Source organism: Peromyscus eremicus, chromosome X (genome assembly GCF_949786415.1).
Source record: "Peromyscus eremicus chromosome X, PerEre_H2_v1, whole genome shotgun sequence".
In the NCBI taxonomy this organism is placed as follows: Eukaryota; Metazoa; Chordata; class Mammalia; order Rodentia; family Cricetidae; genus Peromyscus; species Peromyscus eremicus.
The window spans coordinates 130,385,117-130,405,979 of NC_081439.1; the positions used below are offsets into that span (position 1 = coordinate 130,385,117).

At 37.9% G+C, this 20,863-nt stretch overlaps 1 protein-coding gene across 1 annotated transcript in view; it reads right to left on the reverse strand.

Moving 5' to 3' along the window:
- The window catches only part of Gabra3 (gamma-aminobutyric acid type A receptor subunit alpha3), a 172,720-nt gene that overhangs the window by 25,320 nt on the left and 126,537 nt on the right, over positions 1-20,863 (reverse strand). Inside the window, exon 6 of the mRNA XM_059251255.1 lies at positions 7,186-7,329. Within this exon, the coding sequence (XP_059107238.1) occupies positions 7,186-7,329 (144 nt within the window). The remainder of the gene's footprint in view (positions 1-7,185; positions 7,330-20,863) is intronic.

Sequence of the window (20,863 nt, forward strand, 5' to 3'; positions counted from 1 at the left end):
CCTTGCTTTCTGTTTCCCAGATGTTCTCACTGAGTTCTTTAGTTATTACTGAGAAGTAAAGCCTTGTACTAGTTGAGGAGCCATCCCTTATTTCTGCCTTTTAATTTTTTTTGCAGATTATCTGGATCCACTGGAAAAGACCAAGGGGAAAATGGAAGGCCACTCAGCAATTCACAAATATTTAGCAAATTAATTCTTTGTACTAATTCACTGACAAGTTCTTTTCAAATACATTGCCAACATTTTTTATCAGCTCTCTCTATTTTTTTCTGTCAAAGTGAGAACTCAGCCTTTCATGAGATTCAAAGATTTTTTCATCTTCTTTCATCCTATTTTCACTGGTGAGCTCCAGCTTGTTAAGCTTATTAAGTACCATCTCTGTTGTACGTGAAATAGTAAATGATAGTATGCTTGCAAATCAATTATTATCTATTATTCAAGCTAGAAATGTAACAGTTTGCCAAATTAATGTTGAGGTGGATTGGTATGTTCCCTTCCTTTTGCCTCTATTGCTGCCTCTCTTCATTTTTCTGACGATGACTACATAAGTGGTTTGGGGAATTTTTCCCTGCTTTTGCTCTTCAGCCTATTAAACTCCATCTGAGCTATGTGTGAAATATTTGAAGTTACATTGTAAACAACTTAGCTATTGAGAGTTATGAAATACACAGAGAATTTTTTAAAAATATCTTCACAAATTAACTCAATATACAAAGAAAAAAATTTCCTTCCTTGAATCTATGTTTGGTATTTTTCACCTCTCTACATCCATTCCTTATTCTTTATCTTGCCTTCTGTAGTCTTTTCATTTCCCCATCTGTGTTTCCTTTATGTCTCTTTCTTTCAGTCTCCTGATTTTGGATCTGTCTATACGTAGAGACAGCATAAACAACTGCAATTATAATAAACTGGTATAGCAAAAGGTTAAACATCTAAAAGATATTGGAAAAAAATCATGAATGCTGACTATCCTAATAATTAATACAATAATTTTCCAAATGGGAGGAAACTGAGTCAGTATTGAAAAAGAAACTGTTGTCAATAACTAGTCAACAAGCTTGAAGAATTTCGTTCATTTATTTTACAGATATATGAATCTGGAGCCAAAAGAAAAAACTCTCTATTTGAAATTACATCATAGTGGAATGGAGACTTACAGTGTTTGGACACAATTCAGCCATACTGAACACAACAACTGTAGAGCCTCTTCTCTGCCCAGGTTCCAAGTCAAATAATGGAACCTCCATGGGGGCATATTCAACATTTTAAAATTATTTTTTATATATTATTTTATCTTAAGTTTTTTCATTTTACATACCAACCATAGTACCCCATCCCTCTTCTCCTCCTGCTCCCCCCTCCTCCCCCCTACCTCCCATCCACTCCTCAGAGAGGGTAAGGCCTCCCATGGGGAGTCAACAAGGTCTGGCACATAAAGTTGAGGCAGGACCAAGCCCCTCCCCCTGCTCCTGGGTATACTTAGAGGGAGGAGAGGGGAGGGGATGGAGGTTGAGAACATTAGGGAACTAGATAGTTGAGTAGGGGAAGGGACAGAGAGGGACAGCAATGAAAGAGATATCTTGTAGAAGGAGCCATTATGGGGTTAGGGAGAAACCTGGTGCTAGGGAAACTTCCAGAAACACACAAGGATTACTGCAGCTAAGATTCTTAGCAATAGTGGAGAGGGTGCTTGATGCTTGATGGGCCTTCCCCTGTAATCAGATTGAGGACTACCCTGACTGTCATCATAGAGCCTTCACCCAGTGACTGATGGAAGCAGACATAGACATCCACAGTTAGGCACAGGGCTGAGCACCTGGAGTCCAGTTGAAGATAGGGAGGAGGGATTGTATGAGCGGGGAGGTGGGGGGGCGGGGCAGGAACCTGCAGGTGACCAAACCAGGCCTTCTGAATGTGGGTGACAGTTTTGTGGCTTGGTCTGCTTATGGGGCTCCTGCCAGTAGGACCAGGATTTATTCCTGATGCATGACCTGGCTTTTTGGAGCCCACTACATATTCAACATTTAGAAGGGAATTACTGCCACATTTATGTGAGCTAATAATATTTACATAGTTCTTAAATCAAAAGGTATGAAAGTATGTACATCAAAATGTTCCCCTTCATTCATCTTATTTCTCTTTGCTACCAGTAACCATGGTTAACTGTTGCATGTCTATTTCTCTAAAGTTATTACACACACACACACACACACACACACACACACACACACACACACAGTATGACAGATAAAACTAGCTGGAAAATATACATCTATTATTATTAAATAAGTTGATTCAGAAAGAGAATAGAGAGAACAAACATAAGAGAAAAAGAAATTTATGCATGGACCTAAGTTTATATGAATGTGGATTTACAGCATAACAAACACAGTATATGAATGACAAAAAACAACTATGAATCCCTAAGAAAGACAACAAGTTAAGAATCAGCAAATAGAGCAGCATAGTGCAGGCACAGTGAGCTACTGAGATACTTGCTTTCTCTGCCCAAAGAAAACAAGCCAGAACATCTTTCCCCAAAAGCCTTTGTAGGCTCTTTCTATAGGGAAATGACTAAATTGAAATGGATGGTGCCCAGTAGAGAAGAAATGCAACTCCAACAAAAGACGTTATTTAATATTTCCTCTGTGTGTGTGTTTCTTGCCCTGTTAAAACTTCTAAAACCTATTTTTAAAATCTTAATTATGAATAGAGAGCTATATTTGTTTCTTATAAGCCCTCTAACAAATTCATTCTCTCAAACTTCAGAAGGTCAGAAATCTCAAATAGGATTTTAAAAACTCCATGCTTTCATGAAATACATTTTAGTGATATTCATAAAATACAAAAAATACATATTTATGAGGAAACATATAATATTTTGATACTCCCATACACCATTGGCTAAGCTGCACTCTTTCTGCTAAATCCAGGGAAGAGGCTACTAGCATTTCTTGATTGGTAACCCTGCTTTTCTTCTCTCTGACTGGTTTTCTTGACTCCCTGTTCTTTATGAAAAAACTTTCGTAATTATGTTAGTCCTACCTGCATAATCCAAGACTATATCTTTATTTAAATGCCATATAATAAACCTTAATTTTACCTTCATAACCACACTCTTCATAACCTAACATGCTCACAGATTCTAGGATTGGGATGTGCCATCTTTAGTGTGCATTCTCACCATCAAAATAATTAAATGTATCCTTTAATCTTCTAGAAAGAAAGAAGACAAGGAAACGAAGACAAAAGGAATGACAGCACATGAAACATAAGTGACTATTATACACAGTCAACAAGATATATTGAATATGCTAGGGGAACAGAATGATAGTGGGTGAGTGAAGTGCACTATGCATTCACATACTTGACACAAAGGAATTCATGTTATATCGCTAAATGTAAAAAGATATAGCAGTATAAGCACATTATAAGCATGGAGGTAACTAAACCATAAGTGCTTAAGGCACTGAATTTTCTGATCCTTGATATCTTTATCCAGATACTTGGACCAATATTGCTTACTTCACAGTATCTTTCAAGGTTAAAGTGAGTTAATACATGTCCTTAGTGCTGTGTCTGGCACATATTACATGCTCAACAATTAATCATTATTAATTTCATCACTATAAAAATTTTCAGTTACACTAATTTTCTGAGGCTACCACAACAAAGTTCCAGATATTGGATATGTTAAAACAAGACAATTGTATCACCTCAGAGGATTGGAATGAATGTTTCAGTAGGGCCAGGCTCTGTTTAAAACCTGTAAGGGATTTTTTTCCTTGCCTTTTACTAATCTCAACTTGTTTGCAGGCAAAATTTGACAGTTCTTTGCTTATGGAAACATCCACCTGATCACAGCCTTTGTGTTCATATAGTCTCTCATGTTCACTCTTTACTCTGTCCAAAATCCCCCTCTTCATAAGAACACTAATTATATGACATTACTGCAATATGACCTCATCTTCAGTGATTACATTTATAATGACACTATTCCCAAATAAGGTCATATTCTGAGGTAATGTAGTTAACAATTTGACATATTTTGGTGGGGGGAGGGGATAATTGAATTTATAATACCAATTTTTGCTAAGAAAAAAGGAAAACTAGAGTGCTCATACAGGGACAGTGGAAAAGGGAATTGGTTAAACTTTCAGAGCATGTATTATTTTCAAAATGTTCTGTCAGGATCATAGACAGATATTAATTACACTGTAGCAAAATGCTGTCTGGAAAAGGAGGGTCTACGTAAATATTGTTTATAGAATTAAACACAAAGCTTAATGGTAGACAATTGGTTAAGTAGGCTATGAGCCCTGCACAATGTCATTACAAAAGAAACTATTATTTTGCTGAGTTTCAGCAATGAAATGTTACATTTCCCACAGAAAAACACAAATAATTGCCAAGAATTCTCTAGCCTTGAAAGAGAGAATTTTATTACTTTGTTTTCATTTAAAGCAAACAAAACAAGTATTAATGCCTTTATTGCCATTGTTAGTATATTGTTACTGAATTATATGTGCATTTTGCTTGGCTCCTGTATATCTAATGAATGAAAACTTCATAAAAATTATAATATTAAAAGCAGTTAAATATATAAACCTGAATAAATGATATAAGTGCTTTAATACTGATACATTTTGGTGTTCCAAAATGCCATTTAATTAAACTTTAGAGTTACTGAAAAATGCAAAGGGAATTCTCCTATATATCAACATGTACAAATCAATTAACATATTAAATATTTTAAGAAAATTTTTTCTATACCAATCCTCCATTTGAACATGCAACTGTCTATCAGGGCAGAATGAGTATACTTTCCTCCTCTGTACAGGTAAAAGGTAAATTTGAAATAGGTTTGAATTTACACGTACGGCAAAGCTGAGAGCCTTTTTGTCAAGAATGTATTTCATTTTCAGAGAAATATGCAACAGATTAATATGGAGGAAGTCCCATTGAATATGACTCTAGTTACAAAGAAAAAGCAAATATTCGATGAATTTTCCACAAAGGGATGCCAACTGCGACAAAAGGAGAATCGACTTTTAGGGAAAGAAGACACACAAGACTGTTAGGTGCATAACTGGCTGAGTTGTCAAAGCCTACAGTGATGCAAGGTCACTTGAAATGTAAAGGTCATCTGAATATTTTGGTTTCCATGAAGATCCATTGACAATAAAATTATGGCCCAAGTCTGTAATAAAAGTAGCCCAATTGTATAGGTATATCAAAAAAACATTCTATTTTAGATTTTTTTATTTTTATTTCTGTGTTTGTGTCTGTCTGCCTATCTCCCTCTCCCTCCCCCAAGCACATATTTCTCAGGAGTGTGTGTTTGTGTGTGTGTGTGCATGTGTGTGTGTGTGTGTGTGTGTGTGTGTGTGTGTGTGAGTATGTGTATGTGTGTGTGTGTGTGTATGCACACATGCTTGTGGATGCTGTGTTGGTCAGAAGATGGTGTCAAATCACCTGCAACTGGAGTTACAGGGTTATAAGCTGCTGTATATGTATTGGTAATTGAACCCAGGACCTTTGTAAGACCAGCCAGTGTTCTTAACTACCAAGGTGTCTCTTCAGTCGCTTAGTGAATTTTTTCTAGGTAGTGCAATTAAAGAGTTAAGCTGTAACTCTATAATTTTGGTGGACTGGTTTTAGGAGTCCCTATTAATGCAAAATCCCCAAATTTTCTAGTCTCTTGCATAAAATTGCATAATATGTGTATAAAACCCATGTTCACCTATACTATACTTTAAAACTAAATATCTCATACAAGGAATTCTTACACTATATTGTATAGAGAATGACAAAAAAAACTTCTACATATATTAAGTACACAATTAAAACAAATTTTCATTCTTCACTTGATTGAATCTGCAGATACAGAGCCCACAGATACATGGGGTTGATTGTATCCAAATTTCCTCTATTAGCTTTTCCATGCATTTTTAGTGTTCTCATTATGAACATGTATTTTCCATGTGATAAAACTGAAACAGTGATTTAAACTGTGAAATGTGATCTTGGGCTGCTTGGATAACCAGTAAGATTGATTTTCAAATTTAATGCCAAGTAAGTGTTTCAGAAGAGATCCAGTGCAGGGAACACAACTAACTGGTATAGAATATCACCACTGGTGAGGATAGGAAATCCACAGCCTTGGGCAAAGGCATTTCTAATATGTTATACTCTCCTCTGGTCCTAAAGTGAAGAACAGTCAAGATGGCATGCTATAACACCATGAGATCATAGCCAAATAATGTCCAAATAATGAAAGAATGGCTGGGTACCCAATTTCATCAGTAATTGTGGACTCACAGAGATTGGTGTTTGAAAAGTAATGCTGAACACCTCTACACTATAGTAGCACAAACTATTATTTTATTTTATTTTTTTGGTTTTTCGAGGCAGGGTTTCTCTGTGTAGCTTTGCGCCTTTCCTGGAACTCACTTGGTAGTCCAGGCTGGCCTCGAACTCCCAGAGATCCGCCTGGCTCTGCCTCCCGAGTGCTGGGACTAAAGGCGTGCGCCACCACCGCCTGGCACAAACTATTATTATGTGACAAGTGGGACCTAGCATCTATTCCATTATTCCGATTACTGTATTTTCTTTTTGTACTTTTTTTATTTCAAGTAAATTTCCATTTTGATTGTATCCCTAGAATCAGGTAGTATACAAATGGACAAACTGCATACTACAGAACAAGTCTCTCAAAAAGCATTTGTTTATCCAAAAGTACGCTATTAAGAAGACTTCACACGTTTTGTCAAAAAACGTTTTCTCTGAGGTAGGTGATCTAGTGAAGAAACTAATTTGCTGACTACTCTGAAACCTCTAGTAGGGCTAATAACTAACTGCCTCAGCACTAATGAACCCTTTCTGATTTAAGCTCACTGACCTCATCACTAGGTCCTTTCTAATTTCTATCACATTCCCTTTACCTTCTGCCCTACTCCTTACAAGTATCAGAGCACTGGGCTTCAGAGGGACCTAAAAGTTTACTGCTTGGGTTCACAGTTTGATTCTGACACTGATTAACAAAATGGAACAAATTATTGAATTCCTTCAATTTCATCACTGTAATAGTATCCAAAATTGTTTTAAATATTAAATAAGTTATAAATACAATGTTGGCATATGGTACAGATTACATAAAAGTTTAATCAATAAATAAGTCAATACCTGTACTAGACCGGATTATCTCTGTCCCAACAACATGGCCAAGCAAGTCATACTGATTCAGGCGAGAGCCATCCTGTGCTACTTCCACAGATTTGTTCTTCCCAAGAGTCCAAGAATAAATCACTTCAGCTTTAGTATAGGCATCTATGGCAGAATTGGGTGAAAACGAAGTTTAAGGGAAAGGAAAATGATTTCCTATCATGCTAAATATGTATGTGATTTAGTAATATTTAATTTAGTACAGCTTTCATCCACAAAGCTTTCTAGATGCATGAATGTCTCTCACATAAATCCACCCTTCAACTCATCCATCCACTCCTCTAATAATTACTCAGTAAATATTTAGTATAATGTGTATAATATTCACAAAATAAAACTACATATTTTGTACCTTTAATGACTGACACCTTTCCTTTCCTTGGAGGAAAGAATGTGTGGAGATGTGGAAGAATAACTAAACTCTCATCTCATTTACAAATGTCAAACTCAAAGGAGACAGGAGCTGGAGACATACCTGAAGTGAGTGAATCAGGCTGGTAATAAAAAATAAATTGCCAGGAATGTAATAAAAATTTCTTCAATTAATGATAAGATGAGCATATGAGATTAGGACAAAAATTCAAACTAGTGGTATTTTAAGTTTAAAATAAAAATTAAATTAAAATAGCAATAATTATTGATTACAGATTTCTTTTATAACTTATTTATTACCACTTTAATATACAAACCAGATTTCTCATGTTTTCTTTTATGCCAGGTTGTCAATGTTTTCTCTTTGATTTGAAATTAAAATGTCAAATACAGAATTTTTTATAGATGAACCAAAGTGTGAGATGGAGTAGAGATACAAAGTTTTTGTCAATGTCTTAAATGAATGATTGATTCCTTCCTAGGAAATTTCTACACTGAATTTCATATTTAGAGTGAGCACCTTACCCTAACTCAAGTACCTAGGCTCAGAAAGGGAAGCTAATCACCACATAGTTTGCACCTTCCCTCCAAGTTTTATGCTGTCTGTTGTTGAAGAAGAAGAGGGAAAGTGTCTCCATCTCATGATGGCACCTACTGTATCTTTAATGTGTTCTAGTTAAACAGTTTACCACAAAGCAAATAATTACTGCTGAACCTTCTAGTAAACCAATGTAACCTCTGGGTCTCTGCAAAATTTTACAATACTGAATATACTAATCGTAAGCAAATCTGGCATTAATATTTACTCATGTATATTGTGATTTGCATGCATTTTATGTAGGACTTGTTTTCAAATAAGTAAGCCATTCTATGATTTACTTATAATGAACAACATGCCAAGAACTCATTGACATCAACATTCTCATTGGTACCATGACTATGTATAATTTTATGGTAGTTTTATATCTGTATTGTTGTATGTGTCTAAGAAAAGTTTATCAGAGGGGATTGTGGATTGGCTCAATTGGTAAAGCATTTGCCACATAATCATGAGGGCCCAAGTTCAGATCCCCCATCTACCATATAAAAATCTAGGTACATGCTTATAGTGTTACTACGGGAGAGACAGAAGTATACCTGCAACTTGAGCTTGATGACTAGTTCTCAAGCCAAATCAATAACATCCATATTCACTAAGAGACTGTCTCAAGTGAGAGGTGGAGAATGATTAAAGAAGACACCCAATGCCAATCTGTGTCTTCCACATACATGCATGTGCACATGCATGATTTTTTTTCTTTTTTTTTTTAATTTTTATTTTGCAATACAATTCAGTTCTACATATCAGCCACAGATTCCCTTGTTCTACCCCCTCCCGCCCCCCTCACCTTCCCCCAGCCCGCCTCCCATTCCAATCTCCTCCAGGGCAAAGCCTTCCCCACAGACTGAGATCAACCTGGTGGACTCAGTCCAGGTAGGTCCAGTCCCCTCCTCCCAGGCCGAGCCAAGGGACCCTGCATAGGCCCCAGGTTTCAAACAGCCAACTCATGCAATGAGCACAGGACCCAGTGCCACTGCCTGGATGCCTCCCAAACAGATCAGGCCAATCAACCGTCTCACCCACTCAGAGGGCCTGATCCAGTTGGTGACCCCTCAGCCATTGGTTCATATTTCATGTGTTTCCGTTCATTTGGCTATTTGTCTCTGTGCTTTATCCAACCTTGGTCTCAACAATTCTCGCTCATATAAACCCTCCTCATTCTCGCTAATTGGACTCCCAGAGATCCACCCAGGGCCTAGTCATGGATCTCTGAATCCAGATCCCTCAGTAGTTGGATGAGGTTTCTAGCATGACAATTAGGGTGTTTGGCCATCCCATCACCAGAGTAGGTCAGTTCGGACTGTCTCTCAACCATTGCCAGCAGTCTGTTGTGGGGGTATCTTTGTGGATTTCTGTGGGCCTACATGAACAGCCTGGACATGAGTGGGGGTAGTGAAGGGCGAGGGTCGAGGGAAAGAGAGCATGGGTGAGCGGGAGATCCCAGCTGGATCAACAACAGAGAGGGAGAACAAGGAATAGGAGACCATGGTAAATGAAGACCACATGAGAATAAGAACATGCATGATTTTTTAAAAAGAAAATTGTACAAGAGATTTAACTTTTCCACATAAATTGCTCATACAAATTGTCTCAATCATTCTATATAGCAATACTTCACACTGACACATAGTCATACAATTATTTTACATTTGTGTATATGTGTGTGTGTGCACTCATGCATGAGTGTCCACACACATCCCATAGTGTGCATGTAGAGGTCAGAGGACACCTCTTTGGTGTGGAGTCAGTTTTTCCCTCCTAGAGTCTTGGGGATCAAACTCATGTTGTGAGGTTTGAAGGCAAGTGTCTTCGACCATTGATCCGTCTCATCAGCCTGAGTAGGTATTTTCATATCTTGGTAATATATTAAATATTTTGATGCCTAGAATTTCCCAGTAGCCACACTTTGTACATGTGCTGAAATACAAAACTTGTTGAACTTTACCCTACTTTTTGCAATTTAGATCTTATGCTAATGCATAAGATCTTTCTTATGCACTAGCACCTCAACACAATTATCAGTGGTTTCTCTTTCCAAATATTCAGTTACTTGTGGTCAATGCATTCCAAAAATATTGATGGAAAATTCCAGAAATAAAAAGTCCACAAAAGCTAAGTCAAATGCCCTTTAAAGTAACATAGTGGACTCCTTTGCTATTATATTCTTTCCTACTGGGGATATGAATTTTTCTCTATCTAGCATATGCATACTGTACATGCTACCAAACTATTAATCACTTAGTAGTTTTCTTTGTTATCAGATCAATTGTTGTAGTATCATAATGCTTGTGCCTCATGGAACATTACACAGTAGCCTATCATTCACCTCATATCATGTCATTGTGTTATCACTTCACATCATCACAAGAAGCAGGAGATCAGGTACAATAAATAAGTTCAATTGTTCTAGTAGTGGTTATCCTTATTAATCTTCACTGTGTCCAAGTTAAAAAGTTAACTTCTCCATGGATATTTATGTATAGGGAAAAAACTATACACACACAATTGCACAGATTAAAATATCCACTAATAGTCTCGGAACATATTCCTCTAGATAAGGGGGATGCTATATCTTAATTATAGTTTCCTTTAATACACTACACAATTTTTATATCTGAAGCTTAATTACTTAAAAAATATTTTTGTACACATACCTAAAATAATTTCCATTTCTACAAGGAGATGAAAACTCTCCCATATGTGTTGAAGCACAGCTGCCTCAGTCTATCTTTTAATTCTCAAACCCTGATAGATATAAATATAAGAATTATTTCAATTGTATCTTTAAGGAAGTTAACAATAGAAATTTATATTAAACCCTATATTCAGAATGATTATGAGGAATGTGAGAGCCCACATCAATCATCTATAAGAACTAGTCACCACAGAGCCTCAGCTGGTTGCAACACTCTAAGATTTGAGCCTAGTGTTATCAGATCATTAATTTCATAAAGCAGTAATAAATATGGGAACTTAGAATTTGGCAGCTGGGTTAGCAGGCAGAGAGCTTCAGGAATGCTCTTTTCTCCTGTCATGATACCTCCTCCCCACAAATGCTGGAGTTCCAAGTGTGTACATCTATGCTTTGATATTTGTGTGGATACTGGGAATCCAAACTTGGGTTCTCATGCTTGTACTGCAAGCACTTTACTCACTGAGCTACCTTCCCAGCCTTTGGTACGCAATTTTTTAAAGAAATAAATACTGTATGGATCAAATATGTTATATCTACAGCTCCAATTTGAAACCCTTCAGGAGACTTACTTCTATAGATGATGGTGATTTGTTGTGATTCAGCTTTGGAAAAAAATATCTTATGTTGTTTATGACATAGTATTCCAGTTATAGCTCTTTAAAATACTATTACTGAAAAGAGAGGGAGTATTTCTTACAAATCCTTTCATATGCTTACCAAAATACATTCTGGTATATACATTTTGTGTGTGTGTGTGTGTGTGTGTGTGTGTGTGTGTGTGTGTGTGTGTGTGTGATAGTTCTCTTAGAGGAATGTGATTTCACAGTATGCTGTTTTCTTATTTATTGCCCTTTGAACAGACAACATTAGGACTACTGAATCACAAAAATGTGAAGATACAAACAGGTGTGTCTCTGTTTAGGAATAGGTGTACTCTAAGCATATGTACCAAATAGAGAAGGAACTAGAGAAAAATACAAAAAATAGTTTTGACCGTGTAACTTCTTTTTAAGTGAAAGGTAGGTGATAGAAGATATTTTTAACCCTAAGAAAGGAAATACATTTCTTGGTAGATTTCTTAACTTAAACTGACTTGTAGAACAGACATTAGTGAATATTAACTTCCAAATTCCAACTAAATCTTGAAGCTTGACTCTATACTAGTAAACAAAGTTAATATGGTATTTTTTTGCTGTTGCTGTTGTTTGTTTGTTTTCTCATATGTCGAATCTAGTGGGGAAAATAACATGAAAACAAAAAGGAGAACTACTATAGAGACAGGAGAATGGAAATGTGGAAGGGAAATCAGAAAGGAAGTAAGTATAGTTAAAGTACATTGTATGTGTATAAAGACCTGTCAGGATGTATCCCTTTACTTTGCACAATTACTATACACTAGTAAAAAGCCAGATGCTGTAACCCTCAGCAGGGAGACTGCTATTTTATGAAGGAGACAAAGAGAGTTAATTGTAATGCAATTCTGACATAAAAAGTACACAACTTAGTGCAGGAAAAATAAGTGTTAACTGAAACTAGAGGTGAACACTAAATTTATTGTTTTAAAAAAATGATACTCCACATTATTGTGAGCATTTTGTTGATTTCTGAAAGTTGCTTAAAGTTTCTTTTGACAACTTTAAGAAATCTATTACTCTTATTTTTAAAATTATAATTTCATCGTTTCACTCTTAGTTTTCCTCCCACCAAATTATTCCATGCACCCCACTTCACTTTCTTTCAAATTCAAGACCTCATTTTCCATTAATTGCTGTCATGTAAATATGCATATAAACTTCTTAGTCTGTATAATGTTACACATTTGAATGTTTTCAGGGATGGCCATTTATATTGGACAACTAATAGATTTGCTCTTCCATGGAGAGGACTGTTTCCCCAGATCTGAGCATTCCTTAGTTGCCCGTAGTTCTTTGTGTGGGGTTGAGATCTTATGGGCTTTTTCCTGTCCACTTTGTCATGTCTATTGATGTTGTCCTTGTTCAGCTCATATTTAGGCAGAATTGTGGAGCCCTATTCCACTGGATGATACATCTCCAAAACAACTCCTGCTCCTAAGGCTCAGGTTACACTGTAGAAGAAGGGGCAAAAAGATTGTAGAAGCCACATGATTGGGAAGTTTTTGTGAGACTGTGTCTCCTAGTAATTCAGAAGCTACACTCTTCTGATAATTTGAGAAAATCCTATCACTGCTTTCATGCAGGAGACCTGGAAGCAAAGATTGTCAGAAGAAGTTTTCAACAAATGTTTTTGTCAGCAGTGACATTTGAGGTTGTATTAACTATACTATGGTGATATATTTTGTGTATCCTAATAAACTTTCCTGAGGATTAGAGGACAGAGCCAGCCACTAGATTAGAAACAGAGCCAGGCAGTGGTGGCACATGCCTTTAATCCAGGGCAAAGGCATGAGATCTCAAGTGCTAGAATTAAAGGTGTGTGCCATCACTGCCTGACCTCTATGTCTAATCTAGTGGTTGGCTCTGTCTTCTGATCCTCAGGCAAGTTTAATAGGGTACACAGTATATTACCACACTGCATACAATGATTTAAGAGTGTGTATCATTCACTCCTTCTTGATGTGCTCATTTTTCCTTCCAGGATAATGTTCCTTAATTTCACCTGCCATATCCTTAGCATTTATTGTAGAAATGTCTTTTCTCTAGCCTTTCCAGTCCTTGATCCTACTCTTGTCTCTGTTTACAGTCATTACTTTACTAAGCCCACCATACCATCTGTATAGACAACAACTAAATTAAACACCCACTCTGGATCTTTCAGAGAAATTAGAAATGAGCAAAGTTTTAAATATGTGCTTTCCTATCAGAATTAGATCTTAGCAATAGATACAGTTATTGTTAATTTGAAGAAACCAATGGTGTAAAATCAAAAAGAAGAGGGAAGAAACTGACACACTGAGTCAAAAGTTTTGACATTTTCAGGAATATTTAAGACTTAAGTGGTCACAATCTGTCTTAGTGTTTCCATTACTGCAATGAAATACTATGACCTAAAAGCAAGTTAGGGAGGAAAGGATTTATTTAGCTTATACTTCCACATTGCTGTTCATCACCAAAGGAAGTCAGGACAGTGCAGTGTAGCACGACTCTTAACAGTTCTTATTAATAAAATCAAACCTGAGCCAGGTATTGGGGTGAACACTGGAAGATCAGAGAGACAGAACAAGCCACAGCTAACCTCACCTGACCAACTTCTCAGCTGGTCTTGTTTCCTCAGACTGGAAGCTTCTGTGTCCTCATCCCAATGGCTCTCAGCTGAACTGCTGCTCAAAGCCTAAAAGCTTAACCAGCCAAATGCTTCTAGTTTCTGGTCCTCTTGCCTTATATACCTTTCTGCTTTCTACCACCACTCCCTGGGATTAAAGGCTCGCTTTCTGGGATTAAAGGTGTGTGTCACCATGCCTGGCCGTTTCCAAGGTGGCCATGAACTCACAGAGATCCAGAGGGATTTCTGTCTCTGGAATGCTAGGATTAAAGGTGTGAGTGCCACCATTTTCTAGCCTTTGTATCTAGTGGTTGTTCTGTCTCTGACCCCAGGTAAGTTTATTAGGGTGCACAATATTTTGGGGAACACAATACCACCACAGGACAGGAACTCAAACAGGGCAGAAACCTGGAGGCAGGACCTGATGCAGAGGCCATGGGGGAGTGCTGCTTACTGGCTTGCTCATCATGGCTCACTCAGCCTGCTTTTTTTTTAATGCCAATGCTGTTTATTGAAGGAGGGAGGAGGTCTTAAATACAGGCTTACAGCACAACAGGAGAACCCTGGAGGGCAGAAGTTTGCTACCAATGTTTTACAATCTTGCATCTAAGCTGTTAATGCCCATTATGCAGGATACACAGACAAGGAACTTCCCTTAAGCATTCAGGAGGATGGAACCCAGCAGGGAATTAGCATAGGGAGTATATCAAGGTCAAGTTCAGCAAGCAAGGCAACAGTTACCCAAAATGGAGGCCAGGGACCTACAGTTCCCCCTTTTACTAAAAAAATGAGCTTCTGTCTTAGGTTGCGTGAGATGTCAGCAGGTCACCTTACCCATCATGGAGATGCCTGCCCAGGCCACACAGGTGCTCTGTCTTAGGTTGGTGAGTTCCCCCCAGTCAGCCTGTTTTCTTATAGCATCCAGGAGCTATAGGGATGGCACTACCCATAATGGGCTGGGCCCTCCCCCATAAATAATTAAGGAAGTGCCTTACAGCCAGATCTTTTGGAGAAATTTTCTCAAATGGGGTTCCCTCCTTTCAGATAACTCTAACTTGTATCAAGTTGACCTAAGACTACCTAGCACACAATCTGATCACTTGACTTTATGTAATATGTTTGTGCTGTGCCTTTAGTACTACATGCTGCTAGTGGCAAATTATTCTTCAAAATTATATGTGTGTGTGTGTGTGTGTGTGTGTGTGTGTGTGTGTGTGTGTAGTTGTGATGGTTACCTTAAACTGAACTTCATACAACCTAGAATAATATGTTTACATTGGGCTGGTCTGAGGGTGTATGTGTTGGTTAATTTTCTGTCAATTTGACATAAGCTAGAGTTATTTGGGAAGAGGAAATCTCAAATGAGAAAATGCCTCTATCGTATTGGCCTGAGGCAAGTCTAATGGGCATTTTCTTGATTATGATTAATGTAGGAGGGCCCAGCCCACTATGGGTGGTGCTGCCTCAGGCAAGTGGCCCTGAGTTGTATAAGAAAAGTAGCTGAGGAAGCCTGGAGGATCAAGCCAGTAAGAAGTATTCCTCCACGATCTCTCCTTCATTCAATTCCTGCCTCTAGGTTTCTGCTTGAGTTCCTACCTTAATATCCTCCAAAGATAGACTGTGATCAGGAAGTATAAGCCAAATAAACTCTTTCCTCACCAAGTTGCTTTGGTTCAGAATGTTGTTTATCGCAGCAGTACAAAGCAAACTAGGGCAGCATGCCTGTGGGGAATTGTCTTAATTGACAGAACATCCAGCGCATTGCGGGTGGCACCATTTCCTAGGCAGGGTTTCTGGAATTGTATTAATGGAGGAATTGATCTTGGCACAAGCAAATAAGTCATCATACATCATACATGCATTAATTTCTCTGTGCTTCTGACTATGGATGTGATGTGACTAGCTGACTGAAGTTCCTGAGTTGACCTTCTCCCAAGGATACACTATAACATGGAATTGTAAGCTGAATCAAACCATTTTCTATCCTAAGTTGTTTTTGTTGGGGCACTTTATCACAGCAACTGAAATGAAATTAGAACAGTAGTAAAGTATATCCAAACACTGAGGGTATTCTCCCAAGAGATAACAGATTATGGAAGTAAAACTAGAAATTTTGAACTGTGACTCTAGTTCTATTTAAAATTCATATCATTTGGAACATCTAACATGTAAATCCTATACTAAATTAATCCTAATTAGTAGGATTAATCCTAATGTATGTTAGTATCAGGAATTTGGAAATGGTATCAAGAGCAATTATACATCAGTTACTGAGGACTTCTACCACAGAATAATGTTCCCTGTTTTTGCATATAACAGAAATAGAGCCACACTGCAGGTGTACTTAGATATATGGCTTTTTTCAGTAAGTTATCTGTGGTGTTATTTAACTTGTTGAGCATAATTGCCATAATATTATTATACTTTGGTATGAGTGTACCTCACATTTTTTTTTTAAATTTTAAGTACTTTGTGTCAAACATGATTTGACAGCTCTTTTTTTTTAATTTTTATTTTGCAATACAATTCAGTTCTACATATCAGCCACAGATTCCCTTGTTCTCCCCCCTCCCACCCCCCTCACCTTCCCCCCAGCCCGCCCCCCATTCCAATCTCCTCCAGGGCAAAGCCTTCCCCACAGACTGAGATCAACCTGGTGGACTCAGTCCAGGTAGGTCGAGTCCCCTCCTCCCATGCCGAGCCAAGGGACCCTGCATAGGCCCCAGGTTTCAAACAGCCAACTCATGCAATGAGCACAGGACCCGGTCCCACTGCCTGGATGCCTCCCAAACATATTTAATTCATTCTGATGGCCTGGAGGTAGCTTCCAGTGTGAATATATTACAACTAGTTCTGCTATAGCTGTCACTTATATGAATATTGGTAAACATTTATATACTGATGGCAAGAAATGCAAAGTTTTCATATGTATATGTTCAGTATTATGAGGTGAGACCAAACAATTTCCCCCAAATTTGCTATAAATCTACATACTTATAGCTCAGAACTGTATGGAGTTGCTCTAAAACCTCACCTATGTGTGGAATTTCCTGAGTTTTTCATAATAATTACTTTATTGAATGTATAGTAGTACACTTTGGATGAATCTTTGTTTCTTTGCTAAAGTAATCATCAGCTACTCAGTAAGTTCTTACATGAGAGAGAAGCAAAGAAATCCTAAGGTTTTTTATTGCTTCCTAGAGATTTGTAGGGAGTCTTACACATTTGAACATTTTATCATAAAACAAATGTTTTTCTCATCCTATGAAAAGCTTTCTTAGTGTCTTTTTGTTTTGCTTTCTTCCCTTTTGTTTGTTTTGCTTATTTATTTATTTTTGTTTAGACAGAATCTTACTTTATAACTCAGGCATCCTGGAACTCACTATGTATCACAGACTAGCCTCAAACTCACATCAGTCCTTCTGCCACAGATTCTTGAGTGCTAAAGTTATAAGCCTGCACCATCACACTCTGTCCTTCCCACCCTGCCTTATTGTTCTCTTAATGATATTTTGATTAAGTAGAAATCCTTAATATTTAATATATCCTAGGTATCTTCTCAGTTTCAGTCTATGCCATGGTTCAATTGATCTCTACCTTCTCCAATTCATGAGGATATTCTCCTATATTTTCATCTAAAAGTTCTGGGGTTTTAATGTGTTTTTAATTGAAATAGAATTACATTACTTTCCTCCTTTAGCCCCTCCCCAGATAGTCTTGCTTGAGCCCCTCTCAAACACCCCCCTCAAATCCTTCTTATGTCTCTCCTCAAGTTGATAGCCTCTTTTTCTTAGATTTTCAATCCATCTGGAATTTATATATGTATATATATATTATATATATTTAATATAAAATAACATCCAAGATCTCCCTCCTTCTCTCATTAACTCCACACTTATTTTTTTTATTTTTGTAACAGTAATATCTTGTCTAAATTACTATAGCTTCAAGTAGGTTTGATATCACTATAAGTTCTGTGGATTTATTCTTATTCAAGACTCTTAAGTATTCTTAGCATCTTAATATTTCCATTAAAACTTTAAAATCAGCATTGTTTTCTTTACATTTCTCTGTATGCATCTTGAGACTTTAGATTAATAATTTTCATTGGTTTTAAAAGTTCCTTTTTCTTTTGCAAAATATACATGTATGAAATTTTCACAGTACATTTTTAGTTACACATAACTTCTTCACCATTCTCAATGTGTTTCTTTTTCTTTTCTTTTCTTTTATTTTACAATACAATTCAGGTCTACATATCAGCCACGGATTCCCTTGTTCTCCCCCCTCCCGCCCCCCCACCTTCCCCCCAGCATACCCCCCATTCCCACCTCCTCCAGGGCAAAGCCTCCCCCGAGGACTGAAATCAACCTGGTAGACTCAGTCCAGGCAGGTCCAGTCCCCTCCTCCCAGGCCGAGCCAAGCGACCCTGCATAGGCCCCAGGTTTCAAACAGCCAACTCATGCCATGAGCACAGGACCCGGTCCCACTGCCTGGATGCCTCCCAAACAGATCAAGCCAATCAACTGTCTCACCCATTCAGAGGGCCTGATCCAGTTGGGGGCCCCTCAGCCATTGGTTCATAGTTCATGTGTTTCCATTCGTTTGGCTATTTGTTCATGTGCTTTATCCAACCTTGGTCTCCACAATTCTCGCTCATATAAACCCTCCTCTTTCTCGCTAATTGGACTCCCGGAGCTCCATCCAGGGCCTAGCCATGGATCTCTGCATCCAGATCCCTCATTCATTGAATGGGGTTTCTAGCACGACAACTAGGGTGTTTGGCCATCCCATCACCAGAGTAGGTCAGTTCGGGCTGTCTCTCGACCATTGCCAGCAGTCTGTTGTGGGGGTATCTTTGTGGATTTCTGTGGACCTCTCTAGCACTTTGCTTCTTCCTATTCTCATGTGGTCTTCATTTACCATGGTCTCCTATTCCTTGTTCTCCCTCTCTGTTGTTGATCCAGCTGGGATCTCCCGCTCCCCCAAGCTCTCTTTCCCTCGACCCTGGCCCTTCATTACCCCCACTCATGTCCAGGCTGTTCATGTAGATCTCTTCCATTTCTCCGTCATTGGGTGATCCCCGTGTCTTTCTTGGAGTCCTGATTCCCAGGTAGCCTCCCTGGTGATGTGAGTAGCAGTCCAGTCATCCTTGTTCCACATCTAGTATCCTCCTATGAGTGAGTACACACCATGTTTGTCTTTCTGAGTCTGGGTTACCTCACTCAGGATGATTTTTTCTAGATCCATCCATTTGCCTGCAAACCTCATGATGTGATTGTTTTTCTCTGCTGAGTAGTATTTCATTGTGTATATGCACATTTTATTTATCCATTCTTCAGTTGAAGGGCATCTAGGTTGTTTCCAGGTTCTGGCTATTACAAACAATGCTGATATGAACATAGCTGAGCAAGTGCTCTTGTGGTATGATTGAGCATTCCTTGGGTGTATGCCCAAGAGTGGTATAGCTGAATCTTGGGGGAGATGGATTCCCAATTTTCTAAGAAAGTACCATATTGATTTCCAAAGTGGTTGTACAAGCTTGCATTCCCACCAGCAGTGGAGGAGAGTTCCCCTAGCTCCACATCCTCTCCAGCATAAGGTGTCTTCAGTGTTTTTGATCTTAGCCATTCTGACAGGCATAAGGTGGTATCTCAGAGTTGTTTTGATTTGCATTTCCCTGATAATTAGGGATGTTGAGCAATTCCTTAAATGTCTTTCAGCCATTTGAGTTTCCTATGTTGAGAATTCTCTGTTTAGCTCTATAGCCCATTTCTTAATTGGACTGTTGGGCATTTTGATATCTAATTTCTTGAGTTCCTTATATATTCTGGATATCTAGATATCAGCCCTCTGCCAGATGTGGGGTTGGTGAATACCTTTTCCCATTCTGTAGGCTGTCGCTTTGCCTTGTTGACCATATCCTTTGCTCTACAAAAACTTCTCAGTTTCAAGAGGTCCCATTGATTGATTGTTTCTCTCAGTGTCTGTGCTACTGGTTTTATATTTAGGAAGTGATCTCCTATGCCAATGTGTTCAAGACTACTTCCTACTTTCTCTTCTAGCAGGTTCAGAGTAGCTGGATTTATGTTGAGGTCCTTGATCCACTTGGACTTAAGTTTTGTGCACAGTGATAAATATGGATCTATTTGCAGCCTTCTACATGTTGATATCCAGTTATGCCAGCGCCATTTGTTGAAGATGCTTTCTTTTTTCCATTGTACAGTTTAGGCTTCTTTGTCAAAAATTATATGTTCATAGGTGTGCGGATTAATGTCAGGGTCCTCAGTTTGATTCCATTGGTCCACATGTCAGTTTTTATGCCAGTACCAAACTGTTTTTATTACTGTAGCTCTGTAGAAGAGCTTGAAATCAAGGATCGTAATGCCTCCAGAGGTTGTTTTATTGTACAGGATTCTTTTGTCTATCCTGGGTTTTTTGTTTTGCCATATGAAGTTGAGTATTATTCTTTCCAGGTCTGTGAAGAATTGTGTTGGTATTCTTTTCTGTTTTTTTTTCTTTCTGTTCTTCTATTTCTCTATTTTCTATTGCCTATTCTTTAGCTATCTAATCCTGTCTTCTGTTTTATCTATTCATGAACTATGAATTTTAGTTGTACTTTTCTGTCAATATTTTCCAATTTATTTTTATTTATAGATTCTAAGTTTCTATTCAAATTATCTTTTATCTGTTTAATTCGTATTTGTCTCATGTCTTGAAGACAGTACCCA